This window comes from Macaca fascicularis, chromosome X (assembly GCF_037993035.2).
Source record: "Macaca fascicularis isolate 582-1 chromosome X, T2T-MFA8v1.1".
Taxonomy (NCBI): Eukaryota; Metazoa; Chordata; class Mammalia; order Primates; family Cercopithecidae; genus Macaca; species Macaca fascicularis.
Genome location: NC_088395.1, coordinates 2,258,961 through 2,280,863, shown reverse-complemented (window position 1 = coordinate 2,280,863; position 21,903 = coordinate 2,258,961). Strand labels below are relative to the sequence as shown.

At 48.0% G+C, this 21,903-nt stretch overlaps 1 protein-coding gene across 1 annotated transcript; it reads left to right on the top strand.

Moving 5' to 3' along the window:
* Positions 1 to 542: 542 nt before the first annotated feature.
* LOC141409471 (uncharacterized) lies at positions 543 to 21,671 on the top strand. The gene is made up of 4 exons (XM_074030204.1): positions 543 to 603; positions 1,227 to 1,318; positions 2,308 to 3,198; positions 20,396 to 21,671. Exons 1-3 carry the CDS (start codon positions 543 to 545, stop codon positions 3,169 to 3,171), a joined length of 1,017 nt encoding a protein of 338 aa, XP_073886305.1. The 3' UTR covers positions 3,172 to 3,198; positions 20,396 to 21,671.
* The last annotated feature ends 232 nt before the right edge of the window (positions 21,672 to 21,903 follow it).

Sequence of the window (21,903 nt, the reverse complement as noted above, 5' to 3'; positions counted from 1 at the left end):
TGGATCACCTGAGGCCAGGAGTTGGAGACCAGCCTGACCAACATGGTGAAAACCTGTCTCTATTAAAAATACAAAAAATTAGCTGGACGTGGTGGCGGGCTAATCCCAGCTACTCAGGAGGCTGAGGCAGGAGAATCACCTGAACCCGGGAGGCAGAGGTTGCAGTGAGCCAAGATCGTGCCACCACACCTCAGCCTGGGTGACAGAGCAAGACTCTGTCTCAAAAAAAAAAAAAAAAAAAAAATCAAATTCTATTTGTGACAAAGGAATCGTGGTGTATTAGCTCTGACACCTGCCTTATACCTTTCCACCTGGATGTTCTTTCTGCTCTTGGCTTCACTGTGGGTATCTGATAAATCGTACAGACAAAATTAAGTTTAACCAACTGTCTGAAACTTTGGTGTTTCTTCCCCTGAGGAATTCTCTTCATGTGCAGAGAAGTGGAAGTATAGAAATTCAATTATCCCTCTTCTCTCAGCCGATGAACAGCTAGAGGCTGGAAATGCAAGTTCAATTGAAAGTTAGAAGCTGCTGCCCTGGAAATGTGCGCGCTATCGCTGCTGAGCGGGGACCTTTTCATGCAGCACACTGACAGTTCACCGTGTGGGCACGTGCACACACACACACATACACACGCGCGTGCGCACGCACAGACACGCACACGCACACACACACAGGCGCGTGCGCACGCACAGACACACACACACAGGCGCGTGCGCACGCACAGACACACACACACACACACACACGCTTGATTTCCTCTCTAAAGTGGCAAGAAGAAGCTGCCTGGCTGCAAGCCCTGCTGGCATGGGTCATACCATCCACAAAACTCTTCCCTTGCTCCCCACTTTTGCTTGAAAACCTTTCACAGACTGCAGATTCAAGGGAAAGCCATGCCAGCCACGCCGCTGTCTGCTGGGAGACCCTGAGGTGGGCTCTCCTCTTTGCCCTCAGCAGGAAGAGGGTCTCCTCCCTCCCACCTGTGTCATCTGGGGGAAGAGCTGTCTCTGGAATGGAAACACTGGGAAGGAGGGTGCAGAGGACAGACTGCATCACCACTTTAGTGCTTGACGAATTCCTTTCCCCCAGACCCGCACAGCCCTCTGATATTGTGGTACATTTTCCTGGCATCCTTACTCAGCTGCAAATCCATCCTAGACCATAGCAGGGGAGGCTATTTTTACCTGGGTCAGGTCGTATCTTCTCCTTTGTTCCTGTTTCTGAAGGTCAGGAATGCCTTACCCTCGGGAGCCAGGATCTCAGACAAAGGCTCTCCAACCCTGAAGCTCTTTCTGTCTCCCAGAACCGCAGGGCATCGGTGCTGGGGTCACTGCATGCAGGTATATAATTTTCCCTCAGCAGTGCGTCACTGCAGGCAAGCCAAGACTTCTACCAGGCATCGGGGACCAGCTCCTGCTCACCGGTGTTAGGGGCCACAGGTAGCGGAGACAAAAATCAGGGCATGAAAGGCCCGAATTGTGTATTTGCTGGGAAACTGGGTGGTCCCCGTTCTTCCATGTCATGGATTCCTGGTGCAAGCCCTACACCCCTGTCCAACACCGCCAGCTCCCTCCCTCCCTTAAAGAGAGTATTCAGGATGCCCAGCTGGGGAGGAACTACCTTCTTTCCCGATAATTTGGGCTCCTTCGGCCTTCTGTGCTGTGCCCTGACCTGTTCGTGTCTCCACCAGACATCAGCCCTAAACGCAGCTCACGCTTCAGGAAAAATGTGTGTGCACCCACGTGCCGCAACGCCTGTCTCTCCATTCCCCAGGGCTAAGCCCCAAAGAGTAAGAGACAAACGTGGTGTGGAGGGCTTTCTGTGATGCAAGGGCAGAAACCTGGATTCTTAAACTAAGGCGTCTGTGTGCATCGCCCTTTATCACGGGACTGTGAGTCTCACACCAAGACGTCTTCCTCACCCCTTCATCACAGAACCCAGTCGCCCCCTTCCCCTTATGTAAGCTGTGACTCTGGGCAAGGGTGTATGCTTTTTTCCTGCCTGGACCCATCCTGCTTGGTGTCAGCAATGAGTTAGGTGCAACTTGAAACCCCCTTCCCTGTACAAGAGACAGAGAGAGAGAAGGGGCAGCCTGTCTCCATTGGCACCTTCATTCTTTGATGAGAATATCGCAGCTCACCCATACCGGGGTGCAGGGTGAGAGTGAGGGAAAGAGGAAAGAAAGGGGACTCCCAAAGAAGGGGTGACATGCAAGACCAGGACGAGAGAGACATCCACCGCTGCGCTGGAGGGAGGGGACCGGGGAAAGCAGAGAGGTGGGAGGGGTGATGGAGAGGCGCGCAGTAGGGGACGCCTGCTCTCCCCGCACCCTCCCCATCTGCAAAGGGAGGCCCCCCGCCCAGCGCCGCAGCCCCTCCCCGCGCGCTCGCCCCCGCGCCTCCCTCCCGCGCCCCCGCGCCCCCCGCCGCCGGTGGACGGCAGCGCGCTGCTGCCCGCGGGGCTGGCGTTTCCACCTGTCACCGCGCCGCCGCCGCCCCAAGTTTTCGGGGGACTTGCCCGGCGCGCCGCCTTCCTCCTGCTCTCCCCCATGGCCGCCGCCCCCTCTTCCCGGCCGCCCCCCGGGGCCCCCGTGCCCCCCGCCCAGCCCCACGGCCGCCGGGCCCGGTGAGCGCCAGCAGCTGGGGGCACCCGGACGGTGGGAGCCCCGCGCGCAGCCGCCTGCACCCGAGCGCGCCGGCCTCCGAGCAGCCACCACTGCCACCACCGCCGCCGCCGAGCAGCCACCCAGGCAGCGTCTGTCCCGGGCACGGAGCATTGCGGATGCGGCGCGGGGCCGGCGCGGGGCTCCGGGCGCGCTCGGGGGTCGTGAGCGCCGCGCCCCGCGCCCCCGCGCGCCCCCCGCTCTCCCGCGCGCCCCGCTGGGGCCATGCAGTCTCTCATCTCGCCGGTGACCAAGGCGATCCTGGTGGCCCTCTTCATCTTCGCCATCCTCCTCATCCTCTATGTGATCCTATGGTACATCTGCCGCGATGTGGACTGCGACCATGGCATCTGAGCGCCGCGGACCCCCGGGGTCGCCACGCAGGGGGCGCCCCCAGCGCCGGGGCCATGGGGACTGAGCCGTCCCGCAGTGCCCCCCAGCTCAGCGCCCGCGCCCCCTACTCCGGGCCCCGCCGCCCGCCCTGCACCTCCACCGCCTCCTGGCCTTGACCTTCAGGGACGCACCGGAGAGAGCGGGTGAGTGCGCTCGTGCGGGCGCTTTGGGGGGCCACGGTTGGGGAACCCCAACTTCGGGGAAGGAGCTGAATCCGGACGCGGGACTGAACCCGAGGATTCACTGAGCCCGGGGCTCCCCCATGGGGCACGGGAAGCGGCAGGTGCGCGTGCAGAGGGGTGGGCGCAGGTCCTCCCGTGCCCCCTCCAGGTCCGTCCCACCCACCCCCTGGGCGCCTTGGGTTCGAGAAGCATAGGCGCTCCCGCCTGTGGCCGCCACTGGTGCAGCAGAACGCGGGTTCTCAGGTGGGTCCGCTGCGCTATGGCACACCAGGCGCTATCAAGTCCTCAGCCCTCTGCTTCGGCGATGAGGACCCTGCACTCAGGTCCCCTATAACCTCCACGGACAAACACGGTGAGCGCGGGGCTAGGAACCGAGCGAGGGTTATCCACGGCCAAGGGACACCTCTAGGGAGCAATGGAAAACAAAATTTAAACCAGGTCGGAAGACTGTTTGCCTTTCTCACACTTCCGAGCGCCCCCAGGGAAGCCGAAGCCTTGGGGGTGGGGGGAGGAGGTGTCCTCCAAAGTCCTCTGGCCCCTGCTCCAGAGGGGAGAGGGACAGATGTGACAAGGATGAGGCTTTGCCCTACACCAAGCGTGCCGGGCAAGTTTGGGACGGTGAAGCAATCTGTGACTTAAATAAATATCTTCTTAGCCAGAAAAATGCCTCCCTTTGAATATTTCTCTGGGAAACAAATAAATAAATAAAACGGTGAGGTTTGAATATTTCTCTGGGAAACAAATAAATAAATAAAACGGTGAGGAAAAACACCCAGTTTACACAGACTGCCAATTGATACGTGGGTATGGCTTCCTTTGGTAATCAGGGCAGACAGAAGCTGTTTGGGGGCTCACTTCGGATTTGAGAGAGCTCGGCTTGGTGTTATTTATGTTCATGGATTCCTCTCAGATTAACAGTTTCCAGCCGCTTATGGGTTAAGGAAACTAAAAATCCTGGGATTTTTTTTTTTTTGGGTCCAGGATAACCTATGGATTGCTTGTCCCAGGAATCTTTGGAAATCCAATGGGACTGCAAATGTCTGATTTGGGATGGTTAGGGTGTGAGTGTGAGTGTGACTGTGTGTGTGTGTCTGTTTTCTGTAGTTAAAATTGGAGTTGACACCGTGAGTGATTCTGCAGCACCTAACTCATGTCCACAGACAACAGTGTCTGCAAAGGTGGCGGGGGGCCAGGGGGTGTTAGGCGGAAGACACACCACTTTCAGAATAACAGATATGCCCTAAGAAAATGAAAACATTTGCAAAGTCCCCCACATTCTCCATTAAAATACCTTCTCATGGGACTCTGTGGCTGGGTATGTGTATTACATCCCCCAAGATGCCAAGTTTGTTTCTGGAATTTGTTGCCTCTCCTCAACCTGGCCCCCAACTCCCAGGTCACGTACCCAAATGTACCATTTTTACAGCTCAGTCCGAAAAGACTCTCTGACACCAGAACGGACCAATATTTTTGAAGTACTGCCTGTGCTCCAGGTATTAAATTAACTGAAAAGAAATATTATGAAAATCCAAAATGGGACGCTTTGCAGATTATTCCCGGCATAGAAGAAAAGGCTACTGGAGATTCACACAAGCACATCCCACCCAGGGGATCCAAAATTACGCCAAGCACATACCCAGTGGGCTAGTCGAATAGAAAAAGGAAGATTTAATCCAAGAAGCCTGTTTCTCAGGTTAGGATTTGGGAAGAAACAGGGTTATAGAGTCAGCCACTAGCGGGGCTTGTCTGGGAATGATATGAAAATACAGTTGCAGCTGAAACTGGATGTGAGCCGCTAACCAAGCTCACCCTAAACATGATAGCTGAAGTCCTATTCACATCTGATAATTCCTTAGGGCTTGTACATTCTCAGCCTCTCTTGGATTATTTTTTTACATAAAATTTCCATTCCAATTGAGCACTGTTTATTCAATTTCCCAGAGAATGCCTTCTCATAAATTAGAAACTAGCCATCTACATATTGATTCTACGAATGATTACATTAAATTTCCTGCTTAATAGTCACTGCCATGTCTGCTGAAAGCTCATCACCAAATGAGAACAAAACGCAGGGATTCAGAATTCAAATGGCAGGGCGCTCACCAAGTCACCAAGTGAACAGCTAATTAACGCTCTTGGAAAACAACACTCACCCCCATCACATAGCCTTGTCTCCTTCCCCCAGATAGACAAGGCTAGAACCAGAAAGAAACCTTTAGACAAAAGGAAATCACAGTAACTCGTGTCTGTGTAGCCTCCTGTGTAATCTACAAAAGCCCTTCCCATGCAGTGTTCCTCCACATCTACGCCACTGTCCTGGGAAGACGCCAGGTTGGTGCTCACATCCCTGTTTCAGGTACACAAACCAAGGCAGGTAGAAGTGCTTCTTGCCCAAGGTCACACAGCAAGTCAGTGCAGAGCTGTCACAGTGACAGCAGACTACCACTTGGAGCTTTTGGCTACAGATTGGGGGGCATTTCTTTCCGCGCGTGTGACTCTTCTCTGTGGTCCTGTTTTATGTCCATCAGTGCACACTGACATCCAACAGTTCTCCAAGGGAGTCCTTAGATCATGGTGACCATTTGGGTATTTCTTTTCTTTTCTTTTTTTTTTTTTTTTTGAGATGGAGTCTTGCTCTGTCACCCAGGCTGGAGTGCAGTGGTGCAGTCTCGGCTCACTGCAACCTCTGCCTCCCAGGTTCAAGCGATTCTCCTGCCTCAGCCTCCTGAGTAGCTGGGATTACAGGCACGTGCCACTACGCCCGGCTAATTTTTATATTTTTAGTAGAGATGGGGTTTCACCCATGTTGGCCAGGCTGGTCTCAAACTCCTAACCTCATGATCTGCCCGCCTCAGCCTCCCAAAGTGCTTAGGATTACAGGTATGAGCTACTGCTTCTGGCCCGTTTGGGTATTTCACACCTAAAGAAGATATGAGTATCAAAACAGCAGCATGGTCACTCAGGATGCTTTCCTGGAACCTAGAAAGATAAGCCCTGACTGGAAAAAAGGACAATCTCAATTAAGCTGGGAAGAGCATGATGACACAGAAACCTGTGTGCTATTATCTTAATTTTCTATGGACAACCCACACATGCCAGGGTGGTTATGATTACTGTCAAAAGACCTACAGTTTCCTATGAATAACAATTACACCTAATAGTTGCTGAGTCTTTTACTGAACACCAGACCTGGAGCGAAAATAATATTATATACATTGTATTTTACCCTCCTGACAGCAACATGAATATAATTAGTATCCCAATTACACAGAAGGGAAAAATAAGGCTGGGAAAAAAAAAAAAAAAGGTTATGTAACTTCCCCAAGAATAAAAGAAAAATCTCAATCATCAGTAACCAAGCTTTTACCAACGGACCTGTGGCACACATGTGTGTTTATGGGGGGTGTGTGTGTGTGCATGTAAAATCTCACATATATTGCAGTGGTATTACACAAAAGTTTTAAATTATATTTCTACTTGCAGCTCTCCTTTAGGGTTTAAAATTAATCATTCTCTTTAAAGTTTTTTAAAAATTGATTATGGAATAACTGCTAATTATCTGTTTCTAGATGCTGCTCACACAGGTTTCCATTTTTAAAACTTTTTATGTATTTTTTTTTTTAAGACAGGGTCTGGCTCTGTCACCCAGGTTGGAGTGCAATGGTGTGATCTTGGCTCTCTGCAACCTCTACCTTCCAGGCTTAAGCAATTCTCATGCCTCAGCCTCCTGAGTAGCTTGGACCACAGGCCTGAGCCACCATGCCCAGCTAATTTTTGGACTTTTTAGTAGAGACCTCATTTCATCATGTTGGCCAGGCTGGTTTCGAACTCCTGACCTCAAGTGATCCACCCACCTCGATCTCCCAAAGTGCTGGCATTACAGGCTTTTGATGTATTTTTTGATATTGACAATCAGTCATAAAAAATTTAAAAAGTCAATTCAAGAGTTTTTCCATCTTTTAGAAGTTGTCAGTTATATCCCTAGAATAAGGAAAACTCTCTTATTTTGTAAGAGGATCTTTATATATATATAATGTGTGTGTGCGCGCTGTTTTTTTTTTTTTTTTTTTTTGAGAAGGAGTTTCTCTCTCTGTTGCCCAGGCTGGAGTGTAGTGGTGCAATCTTGGCTCACTGCAACCTCTGCCTCTTGGACTCTAGCAATTCTTCTGCCTCAGCCTCCCGAGCAGCTGGGATTACAGGCTTGTGTCACCACATCTGGCTAATTTTTGTATTTTTAGTAGATATGGGGTTTCGCCATGTTGACCAGGCTGGTCTCCAATTTCTGACCGCAAGTGATCTGCCTGCCTCAGCCTCCCAAGGTGCTGGGATTACAAGGGTGAGCCACCACACCCAGCCAATATATTTTATGTGTTCCAAACTGTAAAGATTTTTATGAGTCTAAAAAAAAGTGAACCTTAAAGCGAAGATGCTGAAAAACTGGCCCTAAATGCATTTTTTCTTGGGATCCCATGTAGTGTGAATCCTGCTCCTAAAATCTCCCTTTTATGGTTTTGGCAGCTTCCGAATTTAAGGGGCAGGTCCCCCAAGGGGCAGAGAGGGCCTCCTGGAAACCTCAGCTTCTGTACAAGAAGAGTTGAGGGAAGAGGGTAAGTTAGATGTGTAATGAAGCCTGAGATGTAGCAAGACAAAACATCTAGACACCATAATGAGGGACAGTTGGTGGCAGTGATGAGAGAGATGTGGTCAACTAGATGAGAGAGAACTTTCTCAAGCTGATCGTTAAAGACAGGGTGGGCACGGCGGCTCACGACTGTAATCCCAGCACTTTGGGAGGCCGAGGTGGAAGGATCGATTGAGCCCAGGAGTTCGATACCAGCCCGGGCAACATAGTGAGACTCTATCTCTATAAGAAAAAAAAAGTAGGGGCCAGGCACGGTGGCTCACACCTATAATCCCATCACTTTGGGAGGCTGAGGCGGGCAGATCACTTGAGGTCAGGAGTTCCAGACCATCCTGGCCAACATGGTGAAACCCCGTTTCTACTAAAAATGCAAAAATCAGCCAAGCATGGTGGCACACATCTGTAATCCCAGCTACTTAGGAGGCTGAGGCAGAAAAATCGCTTGAACCTGGGAGGTGGGGGTTGCAGTGAGCCGAGACTGCGCCACTGCACTCCAGCCTGGGCAACAGAGTGAGACTCCATCTCAGAAAAAAGAAAAGAAAAGAAAAGAAAAAAAAACAGGCTGCCTCAGAAGTGGTCGGAGGTGTTTGCCTTGTTGTGTACACTTCCCCAAGGGAAGTGTAGCGGGGAGGAGAGACGAAGAAGCAAGTGTTTGGGTCATAGGACTTCACACTCAATAAGAATATTTACATACCTTTCAAATTTATATCACTGGAAAAAAAAAAAAAAAAACAAGGTTCTTTTGCAGAAGAAAACATTTTGGAATTCAAGATAAGTGACGCGGGGGACAAAGAATTGGGTTGAAAATCTCACTGTTGCTTTCAAAGCTGTTCTCAGTTAATGAAGATGGAGTCTGAGAATGTGGCTCAGGTTATTGAGATGCTCCTTAACGATTCTTCTCCTCCTTTACCCTAAAATTAAGATCCTTTTATATCTCCTCTTCTCAGGCCCTGTTCCACAGATGTTCATATTGGAACTTGCCTGCATTGCAGATGTCTGTAAAAAAAAAAAAAAAAAGAAAGAAAGCAGGGGGAGAGGGGAGGCAGAGGCTGAAAGATAATAGAGAATTGCAAGGTGCCAACAGAGAAGGAAAGACCAGTCTGGCTCTTACATATTAGCTCCGTGATACTCTGAGCTCCACAGTGTCAAGCTAAATCCCATTTAGAAGGTGAAGTAGGAAATAGATGTGGATTTGGAGTAGGAGGGACAGTACTGAGGCCTGACTCAGAGAGCTGGGTCCTTTCAGGATGTGGGAGACACGAAACGGAGGGCTCCTAAGGGGAAGAGGAAGCTGCGTTCACTTTCACGCACTTCCCAAGGCAGCGTGTCAGGCCGGGAAGCTGTACAGTGAGAAGAAGAATCTGTAACAGCGCCTCAAAGCAGGAAAACAACACCGTAACATAAGCCAAACCCCTGCTGTGCTTTCTGAGTAATGCCATTTCTAAAAAGATCATGTTTCCATGAGTTATTTTTTCCCCTCCGCCGATTTGGTCTAGCAACATGTAAAGTGTAAATTCAAGGGAAACATGAGTGAAATAGAAAGGGTGACTTTGGAGGTACCTACAGTCAATGCAGTGCTGGGGTAGGGCGTGCTGACCTAGAGGGGGATATACCCCCATCTGAGAAGGGTCCCAGCGCCCTGCTGCTGTCTCACAAACCTGAGCGCTTCCTTACCGAAACTGTCCCCAGAGGCAGGATCTTTCAAGAAATGTTGTCCTTGGTCCTTGTCTTGCATCCTTAGCTAGGGAGCCTTCCAGGCAGAGGCAAGGATTTTTGGAAATACCTAAGCCTCCTTCAGCGCCAAGTCTGGGGGATAACTTTAGAAGCCAATTTAATCAATATGGCTTTTAGCTCAAAATAGCGCCAGCGTAAGGTAAGGTCTAGACAGGCGCTTGGAGGCAATTCTGAAACAGTTCCAAAAATAGTTTGAAGCAAACTGGGCCCTTTGAATGAGTAGCCTGCCTACTGGAGGGAAGGGATCAAACTCACTCGTGTGCAAAACCTCAGGTGCAATTTCTGTTGTAAACTCTCCTCGCTCACCTCCTAACTAGGACTTTTCGGGTGTGGGAGCAAGATGTATACATTTATTGAATACCTACTGTGGATTTACGACAATTTTATGCTTTTATTACGAAACCTTTGGATAGGCTGTTATGTTTTCTTCTGGGGAAGGTGAAAACTGTCTGTAATTATGTGCTCTAAAAGCTGTCCATGGCCGGGTGCGGTGTCTCACGCCTGCAATCCCAGCACTTCGGGAGGGCCAGGCTGGCAGATCACTTGAGGTCAGGAGTTCGAGACCAGCCTGGCCAACATGGTGAAACCCCGTCTCTAGCAAGAATACAAAAATTAGCCAGGTGTGGTAGTGCACACCTGTAATCCAAGCTACTTGGGAGGCTGAGGTGGGAGAATCACTTGAACCCGGGAGGCAGAGGTTGCAATGAGCTGAGATCGTGCCACTGCACTCCAGCCTGGGCGACAGAGCGGGACCCTGTCTCAAAATAAATAAATAGTAAATAAATAACTTTCCACTAGCGATCTCAAGGCCAGGTTGCCCGCGGTCAGCGGTGGCTATTTTTCATGTCATTGTACTATCTCTTACCATCTGACCAGGCACCCTTCCATTCCGTCCGCCTACCCCTGTCTCTGAGTCATCGGATGACTAAGCATACCTATGCTTTGGTTCTGTTGGCGTGAATGCAGTGATTCAGGTCAGAAGTGAGCCCACCATACAGAAGGCTCACGAAAAGATCCTCGGGGAAAATGGACGGACATCATTCGTGAAAGAGAAAAGCAAAGTATCCCCAAAACCGACCCATTAATGGTGGTCTGACACAAGGCATTGCTGCATTACTCTTCATTGCTCCCTCATTCCCATGTGTGTGAAGTGTGACTATAATTACGATGAAAGCTAAATGAATTAAATATGATTCTCTTTTTTCTTTTTTTTTGGAGACGGGGTCTCGCTCTGTTGCCCAGGCTGGACATGGCGTGATCTCAGCTTACTGTAACCTCCTCCTCCCGGGTTCAAGTGATGCTCCTGCCTCAGCCTCCTGAGTAGCTGGGACTATAGGCACCCACCACCACACCCAGCTAATTTTTGTATTTTTAGTAGAGATGGGGTTTCACTGTGTTGGCCAGGCTAGTCTCGAATCCTGACCTCAAATGATCCGCCTGCCTTGGCCTCACAAAGTGCTGGGATTACAGGCATGAGCCACCATTCCAGGCCAATTTTCTTTAATATCTCATCTTTTAGTATGACACCGATGGACAAGTCTAATGGGAATTACAATAACATGGAAATTGGATCTTTCCTACCGTCAGCAAAAATGTCAAGACCACAAAAGACAAAACAAAAAAAAACTAAGTGAATAAAATAGTAGAGACAAACAGAAATATGAGAACAAAGGCATCTTAAAAAGATGCTTAAGAAAAAATCTTTGGGGAGACCAAGGCAGGCGGATCACTTGAGGTTCAGGAGTTCGAGACCAGCCTGGCCAACATGGCTGTAGAGACAGGCCAACCCTGTCTCTACTAAAAAAAACAAAAACAAAAAATCAGCTGGGTGTGGTGGCAGGCAATCACCTGTAATCCCAGTTACTCAGGAGACTGAGGCAGGAGAATCCCTTGAACCCAGCAGGTGGAGGTTGCAGTGAGCCGAGATCCGGTTCAAGTGATTCTCCTGCCTCAGCCTCCCGAGTAGCTGGGACTACAGGTGATTCTCTCACCTCATCCTCCTGAGTAGCTGGGACTACAGGCATGTAACACCACACCAGGCTAATTTTTGTATTTTTTGTAGACATGGGGTTTCACCATGTTACCCAGGCTGTTCTGAAACTCCTGGACTCAACTGATCCTCCTGCTTCAGCCTCCCAAAGTGCTGAGAGTAGAGGTGTGAGCCACCCTAACCATGGCAAACATCATTTCTTTTTCTTCTTCTTTTTTTATTTTTAACTGTTTTTTTGTTTTTGTTTTTGTTTTGAGACAGGGTCTCACTCTGTCGCCCAGGCTGGAGTGCTGCAATGGCACGATCTCAGCTCACCGCAACCTCTGCCTCCTGAGTTCAAGTGATTCTCCTGCCTCAGCCTTCCGGGCAGCTAGAATTACAGGCATGTGCCACTGCGCCTGGCTTAATTTTGTATTTTTAGTTTTGCCATGTTGGCCAGGCTGGTCTCGAACTCCTGACCTCAGGTGATCCACCCACCTTGGGCTCCCAAAGTGCTGGGATTACAGGCCTGAGCCATCCTGCCCAGTGCAAACATCACTTCAATATCCCCTTGCATCCTGCAAGGGCTCTCCGTCTGGGGACAGATGGTGGGGCAGTAACCTTCAGAAGTGCAGAGACACAAGGGTGCTTTCCTCAGGGGTAGGGGAGGTGAATTCAACCAAGAACACGACTTGTGAGGAGGAAGACAACTGCAGTGTTGGAACCACCAACCATAAGTGGCTATTGAGTATGGATTCATTCAAGGCTTGAATATTTATTTTTATTGAGCTATAATTGATTGAAACATAAACAGCCACGTGTGGCTGGTGGCTATTCTATTGGATAGCACAGCTAGAATTGTAATCTATGTGCTGTTTGATTCATTCATTGTATTAGTTTGCTAAGGCTGCCATAACAAAGGACCACCAACTTGGGGGCTTCAACAAGGGACGTTGATTCTCCTGGAGTCCTGGAGGCTGGAAGTCGGAGATCCAGGTGTGGACAGAGCTGGTTCCTCCTGAGGCCTCTCTCCTAGGCTTGGAGACACTGTCTTCTCCCTGGGTCCTCAGAGGATCGTACCCCTGTGTGTGTCTGTGTCCTCATCTCCTTGTCTTATGAAGTGTCTTAGTGCATCTCAGGCTGCTATCACAGAATACCATAGACTGGGTGGCTTATAAGCAACAGGCATTGATTCTCCCACAGTCCTGGAGGCTGGACGTCTGAGATCAAGGTGTGGGCAGGGCTGGTTCCTCCTGAAGCCTCTCTCCTGGGCTTGGAGATGCCGTCTTCTCCCTGTGTCCTCACAGGGTCAACCCTCTGTGTGTGTCTGTGTCCTCGTCTCCTCTTCTTTTAAGGGCACCAGTCCTGTTGGATCAGGCCCTATCCTTATGACACAATTTTCGCATAATTACCTGTTTGAAGGCCTTATCTCCAAACACCGTCACAATGAGGGCTAAGGTTTCAACATAGGCGTTTCGAAGAGACACAGTTTAGCCTGAAACACTCATTTCACAAACCTCTCCTAGTTCTTCTGTACCAGCAGGTATAACACTGGACAAACCTGGTTCCTGCTCTCTGAGTGTAAATTCTCAGCGGGGGAGATGGCAAGGTCATTGGATCATCATGGTACATTTGGATCCAGGGTGTAACAGAAGTCTGGGCCACATGCCATAAAACAGCTGGCAGACAGATCTCAGAGTCTCTGTGCTACAGGAACAGGAGGAACCCAGGTGGGCCTGGGAGGAGATGTTTAAGGCATTGTGATGCTTGGTGTAACCCTGAAGGTCAAGATACGGTTATCCAGATAACGCGAAGATTCGTTTCAGGTAGAGGAAGCCACAGCAAGTGAGATCATGCATGCATACATATGCGCACGCGCGCACACACACACACACACACACACACACACACACACACACTCTTTCATGCCCAAAGGCAGCAAATTCTGCAGCCCAGTTTGTATTCCAGAGCCTGCTGCTGACCACATTGAGCTATGTCCTGAGACCAAATCATGCCTCAGTGCCTTTTTTTTTTTTTTTTTTTTTTTTTTGAGACAGAGTGTTGCTCTGTCGCCAGGCTGGAGTGCAGTGGCACGATCTCAGCTCACCACAACCTCCGCCTCCCGGGTTCAGGCGATTCTCCTGCCTCAGCCTCCCAAGTAGCTGGGACTACAGGTGCACGCTGCCACGCCTGGCTAATTTTTGTATTTTTAATAGAGACGAGGCTTCACTATGTTGGCCAGGATGGTCTTGATCTTTTGACCTCGTGATCCGCCCGCCTCAGCCTCCCAAAGTGTTGGGAGTACAGGCGTGAGCCACCACCCTTGGCCGGTTTAGTGCCTTTTTAAACGGGCTTCCCTCCCTCCCTCTGCAAATGCTCTATGCCTTTGAATCCCAACCTCAGTCTCTGTGTCTGCAGAACCCACCTTATGACAACGCCTTATGCACACATGAGCTTTGGCGGGTAAGTAACATGATCCTCACTCGCAGACGTGCTGCCTGAGACCCGAGTCACCTGGCCGAGGTCCACCACTCACATGGAGCACCATGGTTCTCCATGTTGGAGCTCTACCTCAAGAATTCATGAAGAAACAGAGAAAGTAAGGGGCTGATAAAGGTTCTTGTGTACTAAAATTGCACCTCTGGAAACTGACTCTGAAAGCGGTGGCGTACCTGGAACATAATTAGTGCAGTTCAAAAGCAAAGCCATCATCCTGCGTATTGTTCCCTCTGGCCCTTCTTCCTGCTCCCCGGAGCCGTGTTGGCGTTAAACAAGACAGCATGAGTGGGTATGTTTACACCTCTTGCAGTATTGTCGGATTTTCCTGAGACCTCCCAGAATCTCTGTGTCTGAAAGCAAGCCAGGGATGCTTTGTGAAGGTGGCAACCCCAACTCTAAGGCCAGCCAGAAACAGCACTCTCTGTGCCTCTCGAATTACTCCAGCTTCTTGGCCGTCTGACTCAACCCTGTTGGGCGTCAGTCTCATGGAAACACACAGGAATGGGTGGAGACCTACCCATTCCTTTTGTTTGTTTGTTTGTTCTTTGTTTTGAGATGGAATCTAGCTCTGTCGCCCAGGCTGGAGTGCAGTGGCATGATCTCAGCTCACTGCAACCTCCGCCTCCCGGGTTCAAGCGATTCTCCTGCCTCAGCCTCCCGAGTAGCTGGGACTACAGGCGCCCGCCACCACGCTCAGCTAATCTTTGTATTTTTAGTAGAGACAGGGTTTCACCATGTTGGCCAGGCTGGTCTCGAACTCCTGTCCTCAGGTGATCCATCCGCCTCAGCCTCCCAAAGTGCTGGGATTATAGACTTGAGCCACCACGGCCAGCACCCACCCATTCTTAAAGATAAGATTTAGAGAGTTACAGGTGAGGAAAAGACAGACAGGAATTAGACTCCTTGCAAAAGCTGAATTGGATGCGGCTGGTTCCTGGGGCTAGCAAGTGTGATCATCGTGATACTTTGTGGGGATCAACCCATTCTCTTACCAACAGCTGCGATTCAGGAGGTGGTAGAAGTCATTCCCAGCTGAACATTTGAGATACTCAAGTGAAGGAAAGCCCTTTTCAGTAGGCTTTGAATTCTTTGAGAAAGTATCAAGGAATTCCCTGTACCCCCAAGCTTCGTCCCAAGTGCTCAGAATAACTATCTAGTCACTTCCAAGTTGCTCCAGCTGATTTGCCTGGAGCAAGGACGGCTCCCTGGGGCACTGAGTCTTCCTTGATCCAGCTGTTCAGGTCATCCTAATTGGGAAGAGTCTTCAAGCCGCTGTGAAAGGTGGAGGGGCTGGGGTTCACAGGGGTGAGAGATGGAGCGGCAGCCTGCCCGGCCCAGTGTCCATAGAGATCATGGGGGTTTGGGGGGCCTCTGGGGAACACAGCTACGTGACTACAGCCCCACCTAGTACTCCACTGAGGTACCCGGAGCCCTGTTTCTGTATTTTCCCTGGATGCCCCGGGTTTTCAGGGTCTGGAACAACTCTGCCCGTTAGAAATACAATATGGGCTGGGTGTGGTATCTCACGCCTATAATCCCAGCACTTTGGGAGACCAAGGTGGGTGGATCACTTGAGGTCAGGAGTTTGAGACCAGCCTGGCCAACATGGTGAAACCCCCTACTCTACTTAAAATACAAAAATTAACCGGGTGTGGTGGCAGGTGCTTGTAATCCCAGCTACTCAGGAGGCTGAGGCAGGAGAACTGCTTGAACCCAGGAGTCAGAGGTTGCAGTGAGCCAAGATGGCGCCATTGCAGTCCAGCCTGGGCGACAGAGTGAGACTCAGTCTGAAAAAAAAAAGAAAAGAAATACAATATGATCCACATGAGCAATTGAAAACTCTTTGCTAAACACATTAACAAAGGAGTAAAATGAAAATGGTGAAATCAATTTTAATAATATGTTTAATCACTATATCTAAACAGTCTCCTTTTAACAGGTATATATATTTATATTTACATAAATATATAAATTTATTTTTATGTATGTTTTTAAATTTATTAAATTTGTATAAAATTTATTAAAATATATATGCAAATATGGTATTTAATAATAAATATGGTATTTAATGGCACTATTTAGTGTCATTTTAACATGTATGTATATTTCTATGTTTACATAAATATATAAATTTACAGTTTATATTTTAAAATTAATTAAATATGTACAAATTTTATTAAAATATATTTTCATATATATTCAATCACTATATCAAATAGTCTCATTTCAACATGTATATGTTTATATTTACATAAACAAATTTAAAGCTTATGTGTATTTTTCAGTTTATTAAATTTGTACAAATTTTATTACAATATATTTATATGTAAGATACTTTATCACTATATGAAATAGTGTCATTTCAAAATGTATATTTATATAAATATATAAATTTATATATATATTTTTAATGTTAAATATGTACACATTTTATTAAGATATATTTCTGGCCGGGCGTGGTGACTTATGCCTGTAATCCCAGCACTTTGGGAGGCCAAGGCAGGCGGATCATCTGAGGTTGGGAGTTCGAGGCCAGCCTGACCAACATGGAGAAACCCCATCTCTACTAAAAATACAAACAATTAGCCGAGCATGGTAGCGCATGCTTGTAATCCCAGCTATTTAGGAGGCTGAGGCAGGAGAATCGCTTGAAACCGGGAGGCAGAGGTTGCAGTGAGCTGAGATCGTGCCACTGCACTCAAGAGTGAAACTCAGTCTCAAAAATATATATTTTTTTCCTATATAAACATATGTTTATAAATATCATAAATGAATATATGTATTTTATAAGTATATGAAATAATTGTATACATATACACATAATTTATTTCAAATTTATATATTTTTAAATATGTGTAAATATATTTAGAATTGTATATATGGGTATAATTATTTAGAATTGTATAGTTATTTAGAATGTATTTAGAATTTTCTATATATAGTTATTTAGAATAGATTTAGAATTGTATAGTTATTTAGAATAGATTTAGAATTGTATATGTAGTTATTTAGAATAGATTTAGAATTGTATATGTAGTTATTTAGAATAGTATATAAAGTTATTTAGAATAGATTAGAATTGTATGTATAGTCATAAGTGAGATAGTGCACATTCTTTTTTCGCACCAAGTCTTCAAATCCAGTGTCTATTGTACACTTAGAGCACATCTCAGTTCAGATGAACTGACATCCTCTGGGGGTTTGTCCCTTCCAAATCTCCTGTTAAAATAGAATCCCCAGTGTTGGGGGTGGGGCCTGGTGGGAGGTGTTTTGGTCACGGGAACAGATCCCTCGTGAATGACTTGGTGCTGTCCTCACGGAAATGTGTGAGTTCTCACAATATTCGTTCATGTAAGAGCTGATTGTTAAAAAGAGCCTGGCTGCTCCTCCTCTCTCTCTTGCTCCGTCTCTCATCCTGTGACACTCTGGTTCCCCTTGCCTTCCTCCACGCGTAAAAGCTTTCTGAGGCCTCACCAGAAGCTGAGCAGATGCCAACGCCATGCCTGCTTCTGATACCGTTTGCAGAACAGTAAGCCTAATACAGCCCTTTTCTTTAGTAAGTCACCCAGCCTCAGGTATTCCTTTATAGCAACACAAAATGGACTAAGATGCAAACCACATCCAAATGCCATTTGTGACTGGTGCCCCCAGTGCTGGGTAGCACAAGTCTCATTTTGTCTTCCAGCTAACACTATGCTGTTCTTACGGAATTTCTCTGCCCTGGCCCTGAAGACAGCATCTCTTCCTTCCCTGGCTCTTCTCTCGTCATCACTCTCAACCGTCTGGTAGTTTTCTACGTGTGCTCTTTAGCCAGAACTATCCCCGACAGAGGGGCCTCCCCGCACACAGCCCAAGCAAATTCACACAGGACTACAGTCTGCTTCTTTACTGGATCATTGCCTTTCTGGGTAAACTGAGAGTCAGTGGGGGTTCAGAATTTCTGTCAACCTCCTAGATAGGTCTTCTCAGGCTCCAGACACCCTAGATGCTTGTGTCTTGACTTTCATTTGGTTCTACCATATACAGAATACAAATAATCTATAAATGGAAAAATGCGGCTAGGCGCGGTGGCTCACACCTGTAATCCCAGCACTTTGGGAGGCCGAGGCGGGCGGATCACGAGGTCAGGAGATGGAGACCATCCTGGCTAACACGGTGAAACCCCATCTCTACTAAAAATACAAAAAATGAGCCAGGTGTGGTGGCGGGTACCTGTAGTCCCAGCTACTTGGGAGGCTGAGGCAGGAGAAATGCTTGAACCCGGGAGGCGGAGCTTGCAGTGAGCTGAGATCGCGCTACTGCACTCCAGCCTGGGTGACAAAGTGAGACTCCTTCTCAAAAAAAAAAAGAAAGGAAAAATGCTAGTTATATGCTAGTTATGCAGGTACTGGTTAGGGTGTCCTGGCCGCCCCCCACCCCACACCCTTTGTAATCTCAACTCTTCTGTTGACTGGACTTCACTGCTTTCCTCCTGATATCCTCTTTCTGTCCCAGGATCTCATCCAGAACCCACATTACATTGAGTCATGTCTCCTCTTGGCTGTGACAGTTTCTCAGACTTGTCTTGTTTTTCATGACCTTGAAGCAAGGTCTTGTACATGACTCTTGCATGGGTTTTTTGATTTAAAAAGATATTTATTTGGCTCACGGTTCTGCAGACTGTTCAAGAGTCAAATACAAGACCTTACTTCAAGGTCATCCAAAGCAAGGCCTGCAGACCATACAAGGACCCCTAGCCACAAATGGCACTTGGATGTGGCTTGTGTATTAGTCCATTTTGTATTGCTATAGAGGAGTATCTGAGCTGCATGATTTATAAAGAAAAGAGGTTTATTTGGCTCACGTTCCTGCAGACTGTACGAGAAGCATTGTCTTGAGGACAACGGGTCAGGTATTTTGTCAAGCTGTCCCTCTGTTGGGATTTGTCTGCAATTTTTCTCATGGTGAGACTAGGGTGCTTGGCTTTGGGGAGGATGACGGCAGAGATGAAGAGTCATTCTCATTACATCATATCAAGGTACATACTGTCAGCATGACCTACCACCGTTGACATTGGCTTGATCACGTCTGAGGTGGTGTTTGTCAGATTTCTCCACTGAAAAGTTATTGATCTCCCTGACCATGCTCTTTGAAAGGAAGTCTCTACATGCAACCCACACTTAATGGAGTGGGGAGTTGTATTTCATCTTCTTGAGAATAAAATATCTACATCAATTATTTGGAACTCTTCTGCATGGGAGATTTGTATCTCCTCCTTCCTTTATGTATTTATTCAATTATTGACTGCCTTGAATAAATCTAATATTATTTCATCTTATTGCCCAAGTCATTTCAGCTTTGAGCACCAGGAGCTCTTTCAGGTTGGCTTTTGCTTATCTTTCACACACCCTCAGTTTTTTGTGTGTTTGAGCATTTTCTTATTTGCTTGTACTACAAGATGGTCCAGGCATATCTGTATCACCCAAGCTCCATTCTTAGAATTAACCATTATTCCAGAGAGCCCTGGTACTTTTTATCTGAACATGATACTAGGAACCAAAGTGCTGGGTGAAATGACTTGTCAGTAGCATTAAAGAGACATACTGGCTGGGCACAGTGGCTCTTGCTTGTCAGCACAGCACTTTGGGAGGCTGAGGTGGGAGGATTACTTGAGTCCAGGAGTTCAAGACCAGCCTGGGAAGCTTAACGAGACAAAAAAAAAAAAATTTTTTTAAATTAGCTACTTGGTGCACACACCTGTAGCATTAACTACTCAAGAGGCTGAGGCAGAAGAATTGTTTAAGCCCAGGCATTTCAGATGACAGCTATGGTTGCGCCAATGTGCCCAGCCTAAGCAACAGAGCCAGGCCCCATCTCGAAAAAAATTTAAAAGTGCAAGAGTTTGAGATTACAGTCAGCTGTGATTGTGGCACTGCACTCCAGCCTAAGCAACAGAGCCAGGCACCATCTCTAAAAAAATTTAAAAGTGCAAGAGTTTGATCGCTATGATTGTGCCACTGCACTCCTGCCAGGGTAACAGAGCCAGGCCCCGTCTCTAACAAAATTTAACAAGTGCAAGAGTTTGAGATTACAGTCAGCTCTGATTGTGCCACTGTACTCCAGCCTGGGTAGCAGAGCCAGCTCCTGTCTCTAAAAAAATAAAAAAGTGCAAGAGTTTGATTGCTATGATTCTGCACTCCAGCCTGGGGAACAGAGCCAGACCTTGTCTCTAAAGAGAATGAGGGGGTGGCAGGGAGTTGGGGGAGGTAATCTTTCATCAGATCACCATTGATTTTTTTTCTTACTCTTTTTTCCTTTCCTTTGCATCTACTTAGGGCCCCTACAATGATGGAGAGCGCTGGTGGCTGTGGAGTCTTCAGTTTGCCTGCATGCCAGGTGCAAGCCAGGGAGCGGTAACATCATCCCCCTCGTAAGCCACCAGCAGGCCAGGACTCCAGTGTGGAGGGATGGATCTCTGAAGGTCACTGCTCGGCCCTTCTCTGAAGACTGTCCACCAGCATGTCAACCCAGCTGCACTGCGGGGGTGAAGGGTGGGATGACTGTCAATAAGGATTAAGGCCATCTCCCCCACCCGTCACTCATTCTGCCAAGCCATCACCGGGCAACCAGGACTCATGGGCAGTGCCACCTCCGGGGCCGTGCTGGCATCTGTAACCTCCATCCATCCTTGTGGTCCCATCCAGCCATCTCTGACCCCCTGCCTGGCCCACTCTGTTGTGAAGTTTTCATCCGCCTTCCTCTTGTGCAGAGTCAGAATTCACAGAGGTTCCAATGCCCAAGGGAAGCCCAGTGGAACTGTTCACTCTTAGTACTGGCTGGAGACGTCCAGAGGACAAATCGGCTTCAGATTATACCATCGTTAAAGTGGGTGCAACTCGGAGGCTTGCCCTACTTAACTCTCCGATGCAATCCCTGCTGCCAGCTTCATACAGACTCTATCCAGTGCAAATGGCTTCCTTCTGTGTGCAGAGCAAATGCTCCAGGGAAGAGACACACAGGATTCCCCGTCATCATTGTTGCCAAGTGACCCCAAATATTCCTATCCTGTCTGTTGCAAAGAGGAAAAGTCACATCTTGGAAGAACGGCATCACCCTACAAATTCAGACTAGACACTTTGCACATGAAACAAGAATCCCAGAAATTTCTTGAAGCAAATCTTGCATTCGTGACCGTCGGACTCTATGGGATGTGTAAGGCACATTCCCAGTCTCATCACCTGTGACAGTTGCATTGCCGAGTCCAGCAGCCGCGGAGGACTCTCTGCTGTTCTTCCTCTGCTTCACTTAACATATGAGAGTGAAGAGATGAAGATTGAGGCGGGCCCTGCACCAGGGGACATGTGTATCTCTCTGAATGTCCTTGACAGACAGCAGCAGCCCAGCGACACCCAGCCCCCATCCTGTCCGTATGCACCCTGGTGAGCATTTTCTACAGTCTCCTAAACACTCCCATTATTCTGTTTTGCTGGTGTGATGTGTGACACCTCAGTGTTGTCATAGCTTCTGCCTCCTCCGTGTGGAGAGAGGGCATAAAGACAGAGCTGAGATATTATGGCTATTCCAGAAAATAAAATATTTTTTGAAACCACACGGCTCAGGTGCAGCTCTTTGTGTCATTGTGAAAACAGAGCCCTAGCCTGTATACCATTAGCTTGGTGGCACTTGGATAACAGAGTATTCACTGGCCCTGCAGAGGAGCATGGGTGGAAATGTATTTATCAGCTGATGTTGGCGCAGTGTGCTGTTTGTGCACTATTATTATTATTACTTTATTATTATTATTATTTAGACGGAGCCTCACTCTGTCGTCCAGGCTGGAGTA